This window comes from Lolium perenne, chromosome 7, assembly GCF_019359855.2.
Source record: "Lolium perenne isolate Kyuss_39 chromosome 7, Kyuss_2.0, whole genome shotgun sequence".
Classification (NCBI taxonomy): domain Eukaryota; kingdom Viridiplantae; phylum Streptophyta; class Magnoliopsida; order Poales; family Poaceae; genus Lolium; species Lolium perenne.
The window spans coordinates 181,139,187-181,159,890 of NC_067250.2; the positions used below are offsets into that span (position 1 = coordinate 181,139,187).

At 45.4% G+C, this 20,704-nt stretch overlaps 1 protein-coding gene and 1 long non-coding RNA gene across 2 annotated transcripts; both read right to left on the reverse strand.

Moving 5' to 3' along the window:
* Positions 1-6,552: 6,552 nt before the first annotated feature.
* On the reverse strand, positions 6,553-7,753 carry LOC127312585 (uncharacterized). Its single transcript, XM_051343112.2, has 4 exons — positions 7,659-7,753; positions 7,484-7,577; positions 7,224-7,406; positions 6,553-7,137 (listed from the first exon to the last, which is right to left on the reverse strand). The coding sequence occupies exons 1-4, from the start codon at positions 7,725-7,727 to the stop codon at positions 6,656-6,658; spliced, it is 828 nt and encodes a 275-aa protein (XP_051199072.1). The 5' UTR covers positions 7,728-7,753; the 3' UTR covers positions 6,553-6,655.
* An 11,990-nt stretch (positions 7,754-19,743) lies between these two features.
* LOC127314878 (uncharacterized) lies at positions 19,744-20,704 on the reverse strand. Its single transcript, XR_011749025.1, has 2 exons — positions 20,317-20,704; positions 19,744-20,158 (listed from the first exon to the last, which is right to left on the reverse strand). It is a non-coding gene; the product is annotated as an uncharacterized lncRNA (long non-coding RNA).

Below are 20,704 nucleotides of genomic sequence, written 5' to 3' on the forward strand. Positions count from 1 at the left end.
ATCATAGCCTACGACAAGAACCACACGGTGCACACACTAGTCACCTTTACACACGTGCAGGAGGAATAGAACTACTTTAATAACATCACTAGAGTAGCACATAGATGAATTGTGATACAAAACTCATATGAATCTCAATCATGTAAAGCAGCTCATGAGATCATTGTATTGAAGTACATGGAAGAGAGATGAACCACATAGCTACAGCGAAGCCCTCAGCCTCAGGGGTGAATTACTCCCTCCTCATCATGGGGGCAGCGATGGCGGTGAAGATGGCGGTGAAGACGGCGGTGGAGATGGCTCCGGGGGCAATTCCCCGTCCGGCAGGGTGCCGGAACAGAGAGTTCTGTCCCCCGAATTGGAGTTTCGCGATGGCGGCGGCGCCCCTGGAGTCTTTCTGGAGTTTCGTCAATTGGTACGGTGTTTTTAGGTCGAAAGGGATTTTATAGGCGAAGAGGCGGCGCAGGGGGGCACCTGGGGGCTCCATACCATAGGGTGGCGCGGGCCCAGGCCAGGCCGCGCCGCCCTATGGTCTGGTGGCCCTCTGGCCCCTCTCCGACTCTTCTTCGGTGTTCTGGAGCCTTCCGGGAAAAATAGGAGGTTTGGCGTTGATTTCGTCCAATTCCGAGAATATTGCCCGAACAGCCTTTCTGGAACCAAAAACAGCAGAAAACAGGAACTGGCACTGTGGCATCTTGTTAATAGGTTAGTTCCGGAAAACGCATGAAATCATCATAAAGTGCAAGCAAAACATGTAAGTATTGTCATAAAACAAGCATGGAACAACAGAAATTATGGATACGTCGGGGACGTATCAACGAGACAAACAGCTCGCCGGACCCCTGTAACCGCATATTCACAAGATCCAATCCAGACAAGCAGGAGTAAGGGTTTTACCTCAATCGAGGGCCCCGAACCTGGGTAAACTCTCGCTTGTCAGCCGTCGAGTCTACCAGTACTACGCGTTCTCTACCACATAATCAACCCTAGGTACCTAACCATGGGATTTGCCGAGGACACCCCTCGTCAATTGGCGCCGTCTGTGGGAACAGGTAGTGCTGGATTCATGGCCTCGCCGGTTTCATCATCAGGTGGTCACTCGACAACCTCTCCTTCACACGGTAATTCACCGATCGCTTCATCAAACGACAAATCGCCGATCATGACATCAGACGGCAACTCGCCGATTCCATCGACTGGAACAAACTCGAAAAGCGAACACTCGTCAAATTCTCCAAGGAGGCTCAAACCACACTCAATCGAATCTCAACAGGCCTTTGCTAGCCTAGAATCAGGTTTGGACGTTACTGTTGGTGACTTAAATTTCTTCGTTGATAAAGATGGTGTGCAGGATCTGTTGGACACAATCGACATGGAGATACTCGACAATCTGTCGACTGCATCTGCGACACCTTCGATCTTGGCAGCAACATCATCACAGATCGCTCCGATCCAAGCACCAAGTGACTCTGCAACTTCAATGGACGACGAAGAATTTCGCAAAGCAGTGGCTAAAAACTTTGGAGGAAGCGAAGTCGAATCTGCGTTCCGTCCAAACAACTCGACTGAGTCACTCGAAGGGAACTTCGACTGCACAAACTTCTCGCAAAACGAGGAAAATCTCGATGACAGCATCTACCTAGCCGACTTTAATGGCCCTGAGGTGCAGGCCAACCACGAGATCTTCACATGCAACACCAGAAGCTTGGACCAGACAATCGATGATCAACTTGACTACGGCAAAACCAACAGCAAACCGAGTAACTCCGACATGAGTTTGGGTGAAGACGCCGAGTCCATGGTACGTGTCAACAGCGTAGAGATCACCAACCAAGTGATACCTTACCAGGTGTATACCGCAAGCGCCGCGGAAACATCCGCAGCAGCATGTCGTCGACCTACACAATTTCTATGCACAGTTACCATGCCTGATGGAAGGACCACCCTAATCATCACGGCTGAAACAGCAGAAAAAGTAGATCAGATCATAAAAAATTGCGATGATGCCAATCGACGCAACTCCAGAAGAACAGATGACTTACGCATACTTCAACTGGCAAGAAAATATTCGTCTGAACAACTACAGAGCGACACTCGAAGAACGCAGAAAATAGGCAAGCATATCAAGCGCCAGGCGAAAGGCACTGTCCATGAGTTCAACTGGGAGACATGATCCCGCAAATAGGCCAAGGCTCAACCTGGGTGAAGCGGATCAAACTGCAATCACTCGAAACCTTGACCCAGCTTTTATGGAAGTGGATAGGGAAGGCCTGATCATACCAACTGAGCCAGTTGGAGCACTGATGACGTTGGGCAACTACCTCAAAACAATCAAACCTCCAGTAGGAGATCCAAAGAGAGATCATCATCTTCAACTATACAAGCAACTGGCGATTGCAGCAAAGGCCATACAGCCAACGTAAACCACACCCGCACGGGAAACATATCGGGATCGTCGCAGTCGAAGCCCTAGGGGAAGGAGCGACAGAAGAAGCTCGCGCCATCGGAGGAGCCGATCCAGAAGGTCATATAGCGGCAGCTCTGACTCAGGGGCAGACATAGGACCATGTGGAGCATTGTGCTTCACTCGACGAATTCGGGAAGCTCGCATGCCCAAGAAGTTCTCACTCGCAACAACGCCAAAATTCAATTGCAAACAGGAGCCCTCAGGCTGGTTAGAAGATTACAGATTAGCCGTCGGCTGTCAGCGTGGACCAGCAATGCAGTACATACAACTCATGATGGAAGGTGCAGCTCGCGATTGGCTCAAATCGCTACCTGAGTCATATTATGACTCGTGGGAGCAATTCCGTGATGATTTTGTCACGTACTTCGGACCCTTATGTGACAGGCCCAAAACGTTCGAAGAGCTCAAAACATGTAAGCAAGGCCCAGATGAGTCGCTACGATCGTACATAAGGCGATGGACTGCCATTCGAAACTCGATAGGGCATGTATCAGAAGATAGGGCAATCGACGCCTTCAAGGAAGGCTTGTGGAGGAAAGATTTTAGAGAGATGCTCGGACGAGAAGACCCAAAAACAATGACAGCACTCATGGCAATCGCAACAAAATGGGCAAACGGAGAAGATTCAGTAAGAGGCAATCAAACTACGCCACGACAGAGACAATCGAGATCGTAGAGACAACTATCGGGATGACAGAAGGCGCAAGCGCAAGTATCGTCATTATGACGATGACAAGCCAAGCTTCGTGGGGGCAGGGTTCGCCCAGCCGAGAGATAGTCGAGACCAAACTGACAAACGTCCTGAAGATAACCGAGACAATCGAGATCACCGTACAGACGACCGCAGGGACAATCGAGATCGTCGCTCAGATGATCGCCGTGACAATTACCGCGGACGCGACAACCGCGACAGTTACAGAAGGCCTGAATGGCGCAGACGAGCAGACAAGGAGCCAGAGCGCTCACTCGAAGAACGGATGGACGATTACTGCAGATTTCACCTATACAAGGGAGACGACGGTAGGTTACGTTCTAATCATTCACTAAAGAACTGCAGGGAATTCGATCAATTGGCGATCGAGTACGTACTACGCTTGCAAAAGGAAGGACGCGCTCCACCGCAATTGACGCAAGCACAGCCAAATGCAGCAACCCACACGCAAGCGGTACCAGCTCAAATGTATTCTACACCGCAACATGTGCAACAAGCTCAGGTATATTCTGCGCCACAGCAAGTACAGCATACTCAAGTATATCCTGTTCCACAGCAAGCACAGCCTGCTCAGGCATATCCAGCGCAGCAGCAAATGCAACCAGCGCCAGTATACATGGTGCCCACACAACATAACGCGGGAACACAAGTGGCAGCAGCCATACATCAAGTACCCCAGGGAGAGGAGCAGCAATACCCTCCCACTCGAGGCCAAGTGAACATGATCCAAAAAGGACGACCATCCAATCGAGAACAGAAGTTACACACACGACACATCAACATGGCGGTCATGGCGCCACCAGCTATTCCAGAATTTTTGAAAGGATCCGAAGTTCCAGTTACCTTCAACCGAGAGGATCACCCGCCAGCAGTGTACTGGCCAGGGCACGCCGCCCTTGTACTCGATGCGCAAATTGGCAACTACGCCATGACCAAGGTCTTCATGGATGGAGGTAGTGGCCTTAACATAATCTTCACGGATACCCTGTGAAGGATGAACAAGGCAGTCGATAATCTACCTGAATCGACAAACACCTTCCATGGCATCGTCCCAGGCAGAGCGGTACACCCGAAAGGTACAGTCCTGCTCGACGTTACATTCGGAACCCCTGAACACTTCAGAACCGAGTCGATTGAGTTCGAAGTCGTCGACTGGAAGTCACAATATCACGCTATACTTGGGCGTCCGACGTTCGCAAGATTCATGGCTGTCCCACACTATGCCTATCTCAAGCTCAAGATGCCCGGACCAATGGGAGTGATCACAGTCAATGGAAACTTCCAAAGATCCGATGCCTGCGATCGAGACTTCAGCAAAATCTCAGAAGCATTTCAAATGGAGCAATTGCCGGGGGAACAATCACCCGACAGAAATTCCGTAATGGAATCAGAGCTTAAAAAACAGGCAGTCGCAACCGTCATACATGAAGTACATGCCATATGGACAGTCGAACCATTGGAGGAGGAAAACAACCAGCAGATCGATGAGTTTGATAGACCCGATATTTGGGTATTATATTTCGAAGGATCGAAAGGAAGAAAAGGCACAGGCGCAAGTGTGATACTCATATCACCAGACGGTGAAAGACTTAATTATATCTTACAGATAGATTTCTCCTGCCCGTCAAAAGTTGAAGCAGATTATGAAGGCTTATTTCAAGGTATGCGACTGGCAAAAGCTTTAGGAGCAGACGAAATTATCATCCGTGGAAATTCCAGCATAATTGCACAAAACGAGAAAGGAGCAGGAAGGGACAAGGCGGGTAGCCTAGCTGCATATCAAGACCACTATGACACACTGCAAAAAAGGTTCCGCAGTTGCCAACTGCAATATGTGACACGCACTCGCAACAAGCAAGCAAGTAAATTGGCCGATATCGGGTCAGCAAAGGCACAAATACCGCCAGACGCTTTCTTCAGGCGGGTCGGGCACAGATCAATCAAAAAGTGGCATCCTCAGCCCACTCCGACAGTCGCAATCAGACGATTCCTGATGTTGCTCCAATAGGAAGTAGTCATACCAATGTAACCAAACACATATGAACTAGCAGGTTTCAGACGCACTCTTTTCCCTTACCAGGGTACCTAAGGGGACTGGAAGGTTTTTAATGAGGCGGCTTGCTGGTTGAGTATGTATCTCGAATAAAGATATATGTTCCTTCAGATTTTTCATAAATACTTTTCATATTATTTACCCCACTCGACATGTTCGGGGGCTGGGTCCAACACATAAACCTCAAACCCCACTCGACATACTCGGGGGCTGGGTCAAAAACATAAAACCCAAACCCCACTCGATGTGCTCAGGGGCTGGGTCAAACATATAAAAATTCCACTAGATATCCTCGGAGGATGGGTCGAATACAAAAGCCGGTAAACTACAATCGGCACAATCAAGGGCCCTCATAAGTACGAACATGCAAAAATCCTTTCATATATGAAACATCACATATTTACACTTGAAGGCTGTCGCGATTACAAACCCAAAATTATAAGCTAAGAGCTTGGCTCATCTTTGATATCTTGCACATGACCAAAAAGTTGTTCCTTACAACGATCGATGAAGTCCTCAGCAGCAGCACGCGTCTCGATCAAACGCGATTGGGGTATAAGTGTACCAGTTGTAGGAGGACGAATCGCAAAGTTTGGCTTATGGCTACGGATGTGAGCCATAGTGGCATTTGATCCAAGAATGGCAAGTTGCATCAAAGACTCCTTGACTGAGCTCGTCACTCCAAAGATATCAATCAAAGGAGATAGCCCTTGTGGTTGAGGACCCGACGGAAAGAGTGCGCAATTCAGCTGAGTGAAGATACGCCTGCATATTTCGAGTACTTGCGCATTTCGCCACACTCGATCATTCAAAGTAAGAAGAGTGCGGGCATGCACTTTATCCAAATTAAAATGCTGCTTGCCAGACGTCGGAACCTCCACAGCATTATCAAGGACTCGATTGATCCGCACATCTTCTTGCTTAAAATCAGGCACAAAACCTGCAAAAAGCCAAAATTATTGGTCCAAGGCATAAGCGCAGAAAAATACAGAAATTTGGAAAGAAAGAGGAGGTCGTAAACTTACAATCGAGTTGCCTATTTACGATGTCCATCTCGCCAAGAACATACTTTTCACGTTGCGTAGCGAAACTTGGTTTGGAGCGCAATAGTGCCAATTCAGCTCGAGTGTTCTTTAGTTCTTGCTCTAACTCCTGCACTCGATTCTTTGCAAAAGCGAGTACCCTCGCATCATTTCTTACTTGCGCAGGTGTTCGAGTATGAGACGGAAGAGATGCACCGCACTCGCATTTCTGAAGCTGATTCACATAGCATAAAATTCAGGCACAAGGACAGAATAAAGCACAAAATTCAGGCGGGTTAGCAAAGTTCATTCAACTGCAAAAGCATTCAAAGGCGTACTAAGCATACGTAGCAAAGGCATACAGGCCAGGTTCAAATAACCTAACTACATAACAAATGTTTCTAAAACTGCGACACAGACTCTGCCCTATTTTTACGCGACCGAGCTACAACAGCTTCAGCTCGACGCTCCATGGTCCGGATGCAAAGTTCGCTCATTCGGGTAGCAGGCTCGGTGACACCCCTAAATGACAGTGGCTTTCCATCTTGCTTTTTCGGGTAATCCGACAAAGCAGCGTCGAAATTAGCCTCTGCACCATTGCTTAGTAAGAGCTTGAGGGTGTACTCCGAGCCGCGTACCGTGAGTTCGCGGGCAAAGTCCATCACGATTGAAGATCCTTCTCCAAACGCCGCAGCAAGACCTTGAGCAGTCGAAGGAACTGTACCCGTAGGACACATCCCTGCATGCAAACTGCAAAGGGTACCCGTCACAGCAGCTAGATCTCCTTGGGTCTTGGACAGCAGCACCTCAAACTCCGCAATAACACTCTCGAGTGACACTGCATCACCCGATGTCCCAGCAGAAGTCGAGGTGCTCTCATGACCTTCAAATTCAGAAAACAGAAGTCATAAGCAAAGATTATTCAAAATAATCAAAGTGGTGACAATCGCAAAAGAGCAAACAGCACACCTTTGGCACCATGAACCAGGGCCGATAGACGTGCAACCAAATCCCTGTCGCGACGACTGACAGCTTCTTGGGCGTCGTCAAGTGCCTTCTTCGATTCAGACTGCTGGGAGGAGAGCTTGTCTTGCAAATCCTTTACCTGTTTTTCCAAGCTTCCCAATCGCTCCTCAGCAGATTGTTTTGCTTCTGCAGAATTCACAAAGTATTCTTGATTTACTGCCTTAACTTCCAAAATAACATGAAGACTTTTTCAAAATAATTACTCGCAAGCTTCGACGAAGTCAATCGCAGGGAATCCCTTTCGGTTTCCACCCGAGCAAAAGATTGGATCCAAGGAGCCATAGCAGCAAACATTGGCTACACACAGAAACATTCACACTGTTAAACATGAAAACAAGAACAAAATACGTGAGCAAATGCAAGTACAAGCACACTCACGTGGTCAGTCCAAGAGGTGGAAGAAGGCATCACAACAACTGCAGTCGAAGTATTTTTCTCCTCACTCATGGTGGCAGCCACCACCAATGTCGAAGCTTTAGTAGCAACAGGGGCAGTATCTTGTGCTGCTTCTGAAAGAATAGTTGGCTGGGCCACAATTGATGAATCTATGACTGGAAGAGGAGATGGCGACCTATCGCTAAAATACCATAAAACAAAAGCATGGTCGATAAAAAAAAGCAGCAATCATAAAAGGAAACCAAATAAAAGAACAAATCATAAAGCAAACCTGAGTTCCTCCTCTTCATCGGAATCAGGATCGTCACCCAGAGCAAAGACATCCAGGCGAGAAGCGCTACCCGAAGCAGCATGATGGCAAGGTGATACGTCTCCAACGTATCCATAATTTCTGTTGTTCCATGCTTATATTATACCATTTGCTACATGTTTTGTATACACTTCGTATCACTTTTATGCATTTTCTGGGACTAACCTATTAACAAGATGCCACAGTGCCAGTTCCCTGTTTTCTGTTGTTTTTGGTTTCAGAAAGTTACTTCTGGAAATATTCTCGGAATTGCACGAAACAAAAGCCCAGGTCCCTATTTTTCCAACACGTACACGGAGTCCGAAGGAGACACGAAGGGGGGCCACGAGGCAGCCAACCCATAGGGCGGCGCGGCTCCCCCCTCTGCCGCGCCGCCACGTGGGCTGGGCCCCTCGGGGGTCCGCCGACACCGCCCCTTCGCCTATTTAGTCCCCGAGTCGTGAAAACCCTAAGGCACCGAGCCTTTCATCCAGAACATATTCGTCGCCGCCGCCGTCGTCAACCCTAACTCGGGGGGTTCCAGAAGCTCTTCCCGGCACCCTGCCGGAGAGGGGAATCATCACCGGAGGGCTCTACATCGCCATGCCCGCCTCCGGAGTGATGCGTGAGTAGTTCCTACTTGGACTATGGGTCCATAGCAGTAGCTAGATGGTTGTCTTCTCCACTTGTGCCATCATGTTTAGATCTTGTGAGCTGCCTATCATGATCAATATCATCTTATTGTAATGCTACATGTTGTGTTTGCTGGGATCCGACTTATATTGATACCTATGTTGAGCTGAATATTATAATATCATGTCTATGTCATTTGTGATCTTGCATGCTCTCCGTTACTTGTTGAAGCCTTGGCCAAGTGAATACTTGTGACTCCAAGAGGGAGTATTTATGCTAGATAGTTGGGTTCAACCTCTATTTAATCTGGGACAGTGACAGAAAGTTCTAAGGTTGTAGATGTGTTGTTGCCACTAGGGGTAAAACAGCAATACTTTGTTCAAGGATGAATGTATTGTTTACATTATGCACAATACTTAATGCAATTGTCTGTTGCTTGCAACTTAATACTGGAAGGGGTACGGATGTTAACCTGAAGGTGGACTATTTAGGCATAGATGCATGCTGGATAGCGGTCTATGTACTTTGTCGTAATGCCCAAATGAATCTCATAGTAGACACCATAGCTCACACATGCATGTTATATGCAATTATCAATTGTCAATTGCCCAGCTGTAATTTGTTCACCCAGCATGTTAGTTATCTTATTGGAGAGACACCACTAGTGAACTGTGGACCCCGGTCCATTCTTTTACATCTGAAATACAACCTACTGCAATCATTGTTCTCTTTCATTCTCTGCAAACAAACATCATTTTCCACTCGATACGTTTAACCCTTTGTTTTCAGCAAGCCGGTGAGATTGACAACCTCACTGTTAAGTTGGGACAAAGTAGTTTGATTGTGTTGTGCAGGTTCCAGTCCACTTCGCACCAGCACTTTTGCTGGCGTCGTTGACACCTTCGATCAACCTTGATTTCCTACTGGTTCGATAACCTTGGTTTCATACTGAGGGAAAACTTGCTGCTGCACTCATCATACCTTCCTCTTGGGGTTCCCAACTGACGTGTGATTTACACGCATCAAGCATACTTTTCTGGCGCCGTTGCCGGGGAGATCAAGTTGGTTCTGCAAGGGGAGTCTCTCACACCCAATCATTTTTACTTTGTTATTTGTCTTGCTTAGTTTATTTTTATTTAGTCTTGTTTGCTCTCTTTATCAAAAAACACAAAAAAATTAGTTACTTGTTATTTTTGTTATTTCTGTCTGTTAGCTTTTCTTGCAAAAATGAGTACTCCTGAGAACACCAAGTTGTGTGACTTCACTAGCACAAACAACAATGATTTCATATGCACTCCCATTGCTCCACCTGCTTCTAAGGCAGACTTTTATGAAATTAAACCTGCTCTATTAAATCTTGTTATGAAAGAGCAATTTTCTGGTGTTAGTACTGATGATGCTGCTGCCCATCTTAATAATTTTGTTGAACTTTGTGAGATGCAAAAGTATAAGGATATGGATGGGGATATTATAAAACTGAAACTTTTTCCTTTGTCCTTGAGAGGAAGAGCTAAAGAATGGTTGCTTTCTTTGCCTAGAAATAGTATTGATTCTTGGACAAAATGCAAAGATGCTTTCATTGGGAAATATTATCCTCCTGCTAAAATTATATCCTTGAGAAGTAGCATTATGAATTTTAAACAACTTGATAATGAACATGTTGCTCAATCTTGGGAAAGAATGAAATCTTTGGTGAAAAATTGTCCCACTCATGGACTGACTACTTGGATGATCATCCAAACCTTTTATGCAGGATTAAATTTTTCCTCAAGGAACTTATTGGATTCGGCCTCTGGAGGTACCTTTATGTCCATCACTTTAGGTGCAGCAACAAAGCTACTTGATGATATGATGATCAACTATTCCGAATGGCACACCGAAAGGGCTCCTCAAGGTAAGAAGGTAAATTCTGTTGAAGAAACCTCCTCTTTGAGTGATAAGATTGATGCTATTATGTCTATGCTTGTGAATGGTAGATCTCATGTTGATCCTAATAATGTTCCTTTAGCTTCATTGGTTGCTCAAGAAGAGCATGTTGATGTGAACTTCATTAAAAACAACAACTTCAACAACAATGCTTATAGGAATAATTTTGGTAGCAATAATTATAAGCCTTATCCTTCAAATGGTTATGGCAATTCTTATGGTAATTCCTACAGCAGCAATAGAAGTGTGTCCTCTGATCTTGAAGCTATGCTTAAAGAATTTATTAGCACACAAAAAGCTTTCAATAAAACTGTTGAGGAAAAGTTTGAGAAAATTGATGTTCTAGTTTCTAGAGTTGATACTCTTGCTCATGATGTTGAAATTCTAAAACTGAAAGTTATGCCTAATGAAGTTAAAGGTCTTGATAAGTCATTGCCACAGCAAATGCCATCCAAGTTCAAATTGATAACAATATTAGGATGTTGGCTGAATTGCATGCTAGGTGGGAAAAAGAGGAAGAACTTGAAAAAGAGAATAGTATAGTTAGAGTTTGTACTATCACCACCACTAGTAATGCTAATGTTTCTCATGTTAGTAAGCCTCCTACTATTGATGGTAATGTTATTGGTGTTGGTAATGTCTCTACTACTTCTGGAAAGCGTTTGAAATTGCCTAAAACTGCTGAAACTTTTTCTGATAAAAGTGCTGAAATTTTCAAACTATTGGAGACAATGGTTCCACCACCATTGACAATAATGATTTTGATTTTGATGATTGTAACATCTCTGAAGTTATTATGTTCTTGCAAAAGCTAGCTAGAAGTCCCAATGCTAGCACTATTAATTTGGCTTTTACAAAGCATATTACAAATGCTCTTTTGCAAGCTAGGGAGGAGAAGTTGAAACTTAAAGCTTCTATTCCTAGGAAATTAGAGGATGGTTGGGAACCCATCATTAAGGTAAAAGTGAATGATTTTGATTGCAATGCCTTGTGTGACCTTGGTGCAAGTATTTCGGTTTTGCCCAAGAAGCTTTATGATATTCTTGATTTGCCACCTTTGGAACATTGTTATTTGGATGTTTTTCTCGCTGATAATGCTATGAAGAAACCTTTGGGGCGAGTTAATGATGTTCTTATTACAGTTAACAATAACCTTGTCCCCGTTGATTTTGTTGTTATGGATATTGAATGCAATGCATCTTGTCCTATTATTTTGGGAAGACCTTTTCTTCGAACCGTTGGTGCCATCATTGATATGAAAGAAGGTAATATAAGGTACCAATTTCCTCTCAAGAAAGGTATGGAACACTTCCCTAGGAAGAGAATGAAGTTGCCTTTTGACTCTATTATTAGAGCAAGTTATGATGTTGATGCTTCTTCTCTTGATAATACTTGATTTTCACTTTCTGCGCCTAGCTGAAAGGCGTTAAAGAAAAGCGCTTATGGGAGACAACCCATCGTTTTTATTTTGCTGTTATTTTTGTTTTCTTTGAGTCAAGGTTTTGTTTACTTCTGTAGCAACTCCTTTGTATCTTTATTTTATCGCAATGTTGTGCCAAGTAAAGTTCTACATTGAAAGTTGATGCAAAATTTGGATTTCTGCACAGTAACAAATTTTTAGCTGTCACGATTTTGAGCTGTTCTCTCTGCAGAAAATTCCAAAAATCCTGAAAAAAATCACGCATATTCCTGAGATATGTACGCAACTTTCATTGTTCTGGGCCAGTTCCATCTGAGCAACCTAAGTGCCTCGAAAAAATTCATCTTTACAGACTGTTCTGTTTTTGACAGATTCTGCCTTTTGTTTTGCATTCGCTCTTTTACGATGTTTGTGTGGATTTCTTTGCTCCACAAAGCATCAGTGGCTGTAGCTAATGTCCAGAAGCTTTGGGTTTGATTGTATCATTGCAGAATATGAGAATTTTTAATTATGCACTAACCCTCTAATAAGAACTGTCTTGAGTTTGGTGTGAAGGAAATTTTCAAGGATCAAGCGAGAAGGGTGATATTATGTGATCAAGAAGAGTGAAAAGCCTAAGCTTGGGGATGCCCCCGTGGTTCATCCCAACCATATTCAGAGAGACTCAAGCGTCTAAGCTTGGGGATGCCCAAGGCATCCCCTTCTTCATCAACAACTTATCAGGTCATCTCTAGTGAAACTATATTTTAATTCTTTCACATCTTATGCGCTTTACTTGGAGCGTCTGTGTGCTTTTATTTTTGTTTTTGTTTGAATAAATTCGGATCCTAGCAATCCTTGTGTGGGAGAGAGACACGCTCCGCTTTTTCATGTGAATACTCATGTTCTTCACTTATATTTGTTGAGTATTCTTAACTAGCTACTGCAGTGCTTTTAGCTCCTGTTTTTCATGCATCTCTTCGAGCTGTTAGCACTTGATTATAAATTCTCTCTTGCTGCATTATATTATCATTTGGAGAGTTTTATGTTTAAATGAATCGATTGAGGTTTGTTTGGAAGAAAGAAAATGCTACATGTGGTAGTTGGTATTGGAAAGACATATGCATTCTTGTAGATCATTGTCTTGTTTCGATTTGACACTTTACAATTGTTTTGAGCTCTCAAGTAGATCATGTTTAAGCTCTTGCATCATGTAGATAAAGCCTAGTAGTGGAGAACTATCGTAGAGCTTGTTGAGACTTGGGTTGCATATTTGTTTTCTCTAAGGTCTAGATATTTTCTGGTAAAATGTTTGAGCAACAAGGAAGACGGTGTAGAGTTTTATAATACTTGCAATATGTTTTTATTTAAGTCTTGCTGTACCGATTTATACTTGTGTTTGCTTCAAACAACCTTGCTAGCCAAAAACTCTGTACTGAGAGGGAATGCTTCTCGTGCATCCAAACCTTGAGCCAAAACCCATGTCATTTGTGTCCACCATACCTACCTATTATGTGGTATTTCCTACCATTCCAAGTAAATACTTCATGTGCTACCTTTAAACTCTTCAAAACTTTATTACTCCTTATTTGTGTCAATGTTTTATAGCTCATGAGGAAGTATGTGGTGTTTTATCTTTCGATCTTGTCATTTACTTCTGACAGACTTTCACCAATGGACTAGTGGCATATACATCCGCTTATCCAATAACTTGCAAAAAGAGCTGGCAAATGGGGTGCCCAGTCCCGATTAATTACAACTTTCATTAATAATTCTCTTCACATGTTTTGCCCTGATTTATCAGTAAGCAACTTAATTTTGCAAATAGACACTCCTCCATGGTATGTGAAAGTTGGAAGGCACCCGAGGATTCGGTTAGCCATGGCTTGTGAAAGCAAAAGGTTGGGAGGAGTGTCATCAATAATAAAACTAAAATACATGTGTAAACAAAAGAGAAGAGGGATGATCTACCTTGCTGGTAGAGATACCGTCCTTCATGGGAGCCGCTCTTGAAAGTCTGGTTGACAAGGTAGTTAGAGTACCCACTACCATTCGTTGACAACAACAAACACCTCTCAAATACTTACTTTATGCTCTCTTTATGCTTTTGAAAACTTGAAAAGCTCTAGCACATGATTTAATCCCTGCTTCCCTCTGCGAAAGGCCTATCTTTTACTTTATGTTGAGTCAGTTTACCTACTCCTTTCTATCTTAGAAGCAAACACTTGTGTCAACTTTGTGTGCATTGATTCTTACATGTTACTTATTGCACTTGTTATATTGCTTTATGTTGACAACTATCATGAGATATACATGTTACAAGTTGAAAGCAATTGCTGAAACTTAATCATCCTTTGTGTTGCTTCAATGCCTTTTACTTTGAATCTATTGCTTTATGAGTTACCTCTTATGCAAAACTTTTTGATGCTTGTCTTGAAAGTACTATTCATGAAAAGTTTTTGCTTATATGATTCATTGTTTATTCTTTATCTATCTGTTAGCAAACTATAGACCATTGTTTTGAGTCACTTCATTCATGACATGAGCCTAGCAATATTATGATCAAGATTGTGTGAAAGCATGTCTCCTCAGAAATTATTTGTTGTTACCGTTTTACCTACTCGAGGACGAGTAGAACTAAGCTTGGGGATGCTTGATACGTCTCCAACGTATCCATAATTTCTGTTGTTCCATGCTTATATTATACCATTTGCTACATGTTTTGTATACACTTCGTATCACTTTTATGCATTTTCTGGGACTAACCTATTAACAAGATGCCACAGTGCCAGTTCCCTGTTTTCTGCTGTTTTTGGTTTCAGAAAGTTACTTCTGGAAATATTCTCGGAATTGCACGAAACAAAAGCCCAGGTCCCTATTTTTCCAACACGTACACGGAGTCCGATGGAGACACGAAGGGGGGCCACGAGGCAGCCAACCCATAGGGTGGCACGGCTCCCCCCTCTGCCGCACCGCCACGTGGGCTGGGCCCCTCGGGGGTCCGCCGACACCGCCCCTTCGCCTATTTAGTCCCCGAGTCGTGAAAACCCTAAGGCACCGAGCCTTTCATCCAGAACATATTCGTCGCCGCCACCGTCGTCAACCCTAACTCGGGGGGGTTCCAGAAGCTCTTCCCGGCACCCTGCCGGAGAGGGGAATCATCACCGGAGGGCTCTACATCGCCATGCCCGCCTCCGGAGTGATGCGTGAGTAGTTCCTACTTGGACTATGGGTCCATAGCAGTAGCTAGATGGTTGTCTTCTCCACTTGTGCCATCATGTTTAGATCTTATGAGCAGCCTATCATGATCAAGATCATCTTATTGTAATGCTACATGTTGTGTTTGCTGGGATCCGACTTATATTGATACCTATGTTGAGCTGAATATTATAATATCATGTCTATGTCATTTGTGATCTTGCATGCTCTCCGTTACTTGTTGAAGCCTTGGCCAAGTGAATACTTGTGACTCCAAGAGGGAGTATTTATGCTAGATAGTTGGGTTCAACCTCTATTTAATCTGGGACAGTGACAGAAAGTTCTAAGGTTGTAGATGTGTTGTTGCCACTAGGGGTAAAACAGCAATACTTTGTTCAAGGATGAATGTATTGTTTACATTATGCACAATACTTAATGCAATTGTCGGTTGCTTGCAACTTAATACTGGAAGGGGTACGGATGTTAACCTGAAGGTGGACTATTTAGGCATAGATGCATGCTGGATAGCGGTCTATGTACTTTGTCGTAATGCCCAAATGAATCTCATAGTAGACACCATAGCTCACACATGCATGTTATATGCACTTATCAATTGTCAATTGCCCAGCTGTAATTTGTTCACCCAGCATGTTAGTTATCTTATTGGAGAGACACCACTAGTGAACTGTGGACCCCGGTCCATTCTTTTACATCTGAAATACAACCTACTGCAATCATTGTTCTCTTTCATTCTCTGCAAACAAACATCATTTTCCACTCGATACGTTTAACCCTTTGTTTTCAGCAAGCCGGTGAGATTGTCAACCTCACTGTTAAGTTGGGACAAAGTAGTTTGATTGTGTTGTGCAGGTTCCAGTCCACTTCGCACCAGCACTTTTGCTGGCGTCGTTGACACCTTCGATCAACCTTGATTTCCTACTGGTTCGATAACCTTGGTTTCATACTGAGGGAAAACTTGCTGCTGCACTCATCATACCTTTCTCTTGGCGTTCCCAACTGACGTGTGATTTACACGCATCACAAGGCACGAGTGGAAAGGAACTCGAAGGCTGATTATTCACAAGGGATTGAGTACTCGAATTACCAGTATCTTCCTCTTCATCTTCTTTCGACTCCGAACTCGAAGACTTTGGTAGCTCCAGGCGGCGCTTGGACTTGTGCACGACAGGCTCAGACCCGACTGCAGCCTGCTCCACCTCCTCGCCTTGTCCTTCTGCAAGGGCCTTTTGGGAAGTCGAGTGAGCAGAGGCAGGGTCAATCAAGGATGCTTTGGGAATATCAAGCGCCGCAGTCTCGGGAGTAGGCCCAGCTTCAGGTAGAGGAGGGAGAGAAGCATCAGTCGAGTGACCCTATCCATATTCATACAAACATAATCAAAACAATCGCAAAAAGCACATGATAGAAGAATAGAGATCAGCGGCAAAGAAGTTCTCACTTCGGGTAGAGCATTGTTTGGCCCATATGGGACATGTGAGAACTTGAGGTTGAGCTTTTCAGAAGCCTTGATACTCGTGATTTTTTTCACAAGAGCACCTAGCTCCTTCTCTGACAGCTCCACGGCGCTCATCCTGCTGGTGTCGAGTGGACCCTCATATTGCCACATCGGGTGGGCACGAAGGCGTATTGGGTACACACGCATCTTCATAAATGTCGCAATCAACTGAATACCAGGAACGATCTTCAGCAGCTTGGTCAAGTGGTTCAGTAGTGGGGAAGCTTCTTGGGCTTCAGCAGCAGAAATTGGATGGTCCCATGCTACTGTCTTCTGGGGTGGCTTCTCAGTCGAAAACTCTGGCAGCACAACTTGGTCGACTGGCACGTAGAACCATTTCGTCCTCCAGCCTTGAGCGGAGTCGACTGCCTTCAAGCTGAAGTAGTGCGAGTCGTTCCGCACTTGGACAGCAAACCCGCCGACGGGGAACGGGCGCTTGCCGCGGCAGTTGTGGCGCACTGTGAAGATATGTTTCCATAGTGACCAGCAGGGAGACACCCCCAAGAAGCACTCGCACAGCACCATAAAACAGGTGATGTGCATAATGCTGTTAGGGGTGAGGTCATGAAGCTGTATGCCATAGGCATACAGCAGCCCCCGCACAAAGTCGTGGAGGGGGAGAGCAAAACCACGAGGGAGGAATTCAGCAAAACAGACACGCTCGCCGGCGCGTGGGTCAGGGCGTACCTCCAAGCCTGGAGCACGCGCAGCAAGTTGAGCGGCCGGCGGTAGCCACCCTTTCTGACGATACTCAGAAAGGGTATCCTCGGTGACGCAGGACCTCGCCCAATCGCCCGGGACCTTCAGGAGAGCGTCGGAAGGCTCGGCCGTCTTTTTTCCTTTCTCCATGGCGTCGGGAGTGGGTGCGGCCGCAGCGGGTTTGCTTCTCTTGGGCGCCATCGCACAGAGCAGAGAGCTTGGGCAGAAGAACAGAGATGGGCGGCGCGCAAGGAAGAAGATGAACAAGGAAGGCAAAGGGCAGGAACTCATAAATCTCCGAGGAGATCGCTACTTAACGCACAGGGCGTAGCCCCATCCTAACCATCCATCAGATATGTGCAAAATCCGGTTGTACACGTGGCGAGCGTGGAACGCAACCGTCGCGCCCCACGCCGCCCACTACGCACAAAACCCAAGGAAGTTATGATGGCGCAGCGAAAAATGCGTCACGTCGGTCAAATCAGGACTGAAACGGCGTCCTTTGCGGTCAAAACTCTGAGAAAAAGGCCCACATTGACACGCCCTGTCAAAACAGCGAGCGCGCGCCTAAGCTGTCACGAATGATGTCAGACGAAGAAACAACATTCATGATTGAGTGACGGATTTAAAAGTACAATCGACGCGTAATACAGATTGCAATCGACAAAGGATTCGAATGCTAAATGAACTCCCATGGGAGCATACATCAAAAATTCTTCAATTGAGGACATACAGACCATAATTTAAGATTGTCCTCTATTGCAAACAATAAACCACAATCACGGGGGCTACTCCCATGGGAGCGCTGTCGCGCTCCCATAAAGCTTCTAAAAAAGTAAAAATTACTCACTCGACAAAGCTGACTCGGCTGATTTCATTTCGGCAAAGTCCTTTAATTTCACAAGCATAACTCATAAAATTCCCGGACTATGTCAATCGAAAAAGTCTCGGATGCTGCATACGCAAATGCAAAGGTAAGACCTGCCGATATTAATCGAGCTGGGCTAAGGGACACTCCGGCAGTGTTTTCCCTTAAGTTTTCCCGTGTCAACAGACATGATGAAAATCCTGACGGACGCGTCGGGTAGCAAATATGATCTGCAGAACGAATCAGTAAGACCCCAAGCGGCCTGAGTCGAATCTGTCCAGTGTGTTCCAGGTTCAAGTCCGGGGACTCGAATCTGATTGAAGGCTAGTATGGTGTTGCCCTAATGAGCAGTTAACTGACATCGTTGATTCGAGTAAGTTCAGGCCTACTAAGTCAAAATCCCTAGGCAAATACATCAAAAGTGTTCCAGATTCGAGTCCGAGGACTCGAGTTTGATTGAAAGCTGGTATGGTTTTACCCGAATGCGTAGTTAACTGAACTCAACTTTCTTCGAGTGAGTCAGGCCTGCCAAGCTGTAATCCCTAGGCAAAGGTTGTTTCGAGTATGTTCCAGATTCGAGTCCGGGGACTCGGGTTTGATTGAAAGCTGGTATGGTTTACCCGAATGCGTAGTTAATTGAACTCAACTTTCTTCGAGTGAGTCAGGCCTGCCAAGCTGAAATCCCCAAGCAAAGGTTGTTTCGAGTATGTTCCAAATTCAAGTCTGGGGATTCGAGTTTGATTGAAATCTAGTAAGGTTTTACCCGAATGTGTAGTTAACCAGTTTGAAGTATTTTGGGCCTACTGTGCTATAATCCCCAAGATTGCATAAAAGCATACATATTGTTCAGAAAGATAGCACATATGTCGAAAGGAGTGCATCCATGATTCTCCATAATCAAGCAAGCACTCGGGGGCTACTGACATGGATATACCCTTCGGGTACCCCAGCGTGAAAGTACCTGGTGCGGGCGAAGCCCAGTAAAGGCCCAGAATTAAAGAAGCCCGTGAAGAAAGAAGCCAGATGAAGAGAAGTTTCCTAAAATTAGATAAATCATAGTCGGTTAGAACTTTCCATATGTAAACCTAGTCGGTTACGTATCCAGGACCTGGCCTCCTATATAAAGGCCAGGAGGGTAACCAATTAGGTTAAGCAATTCATAGCCATCACAATCCCGACGAGACAAACAGCTCGCCGGACCCCTGTAACCGCATATTCACAAGATCCAATCCAGACAAGCAGGAGTAAGGGTTTTACCTCAATCGAGGGCCCCGAACCTGGGTAAACTCTCGCTTGTCAGCCGTCGAGTCTACCAGTACTACGCGTTCTCTACCACATAATCAACCCTAGGTACCTAACCATGGGATTTGCCGAGGACACCCCTCGTCAATGTACTAATCTATATGAAAACACTCTGTCACGTAGTTTCTTGTTCAGGTAATCACCTTGTAAGTTTCCCTCTACTATCATTGAAAAGCCAATAATTGTTTGGTCCTTCAAAAAATTGTTAGTTGCCTTTGCCGAGAAACTGCACTCCAGGTGTTGTAGAAACATGAATTCTTTTTTTTTGATACAACTATTTCTGGATATATTAAACAAGAAATCCGAAAATACATGAGGTATCCAGAAACAGCACAGATGTTCCAAAATTTACAGAAAGGATCCTGAAAAACAACAAATTACATCCAAGTCCCTGGGACCCTCTCTGCCTAGACAGTTCCGCCACCGCTCGAGCAGCCGCCGTCGCGCCGCCGGAATGGAGGACGAAGATGACCCAAGCCGCAACTATATCGCCGAATCGAACCTGTAGAGGTGGACACCTCGTTGATGTTGCCGCATGAGCCACCCATCGCAAGAGACGGGATTTGGAACCGGAGCTGTCTTCATCGGCGGGGGCGACGCCCCGATTCAAGTCGACGGTCAGATCGCAGCCAGCAGCCATGGCCACCCTGCAGACCTGCAAGCAGAGCAGAAGGAACATCAACACTAGAGCCGGAACCAGCAAATCCTTCCACTCCCTTCTCCTCCCACCACGGCAGCAAGAAAGGGAAACAGAAGGCCGCAAGATCCGCTCCCGATTCAGCCAAAAAGCGAGCTTATTTGGAAGTCGCTCACCAGATCCACCCTTCTCCTCCCCTCTCCACCATGGAGAGCAAGAAAAGAAAGCCTTCTCCGCACCACAATCGCTGCTCGCCGGCGACCATGGAAGGCGACAAAGGGGGGGGAAGACGGCATATCGCCAGACGCCATCGAGGCAAAATCAAAGCCTAAACCTACTACTATAATGTAGAGAGAAGGCCAGCCACCGAATCCATCTCCTCGCGTGCCGGCAACGCCGCCGGAGAGCAAGAAGGAGCGGGGCGGCAGCTGCAGACGGGAGACGACTCTCAACGGAGCAGAGCGGTGGAGAAAGGGGGAGTCCTTTCTTACTTAGCCAGATGTTGCAGCTAGAAACATGAATTCTTGCGAAGAAGAGGGCAGTGAAATTGTCGCCCATTGGAGA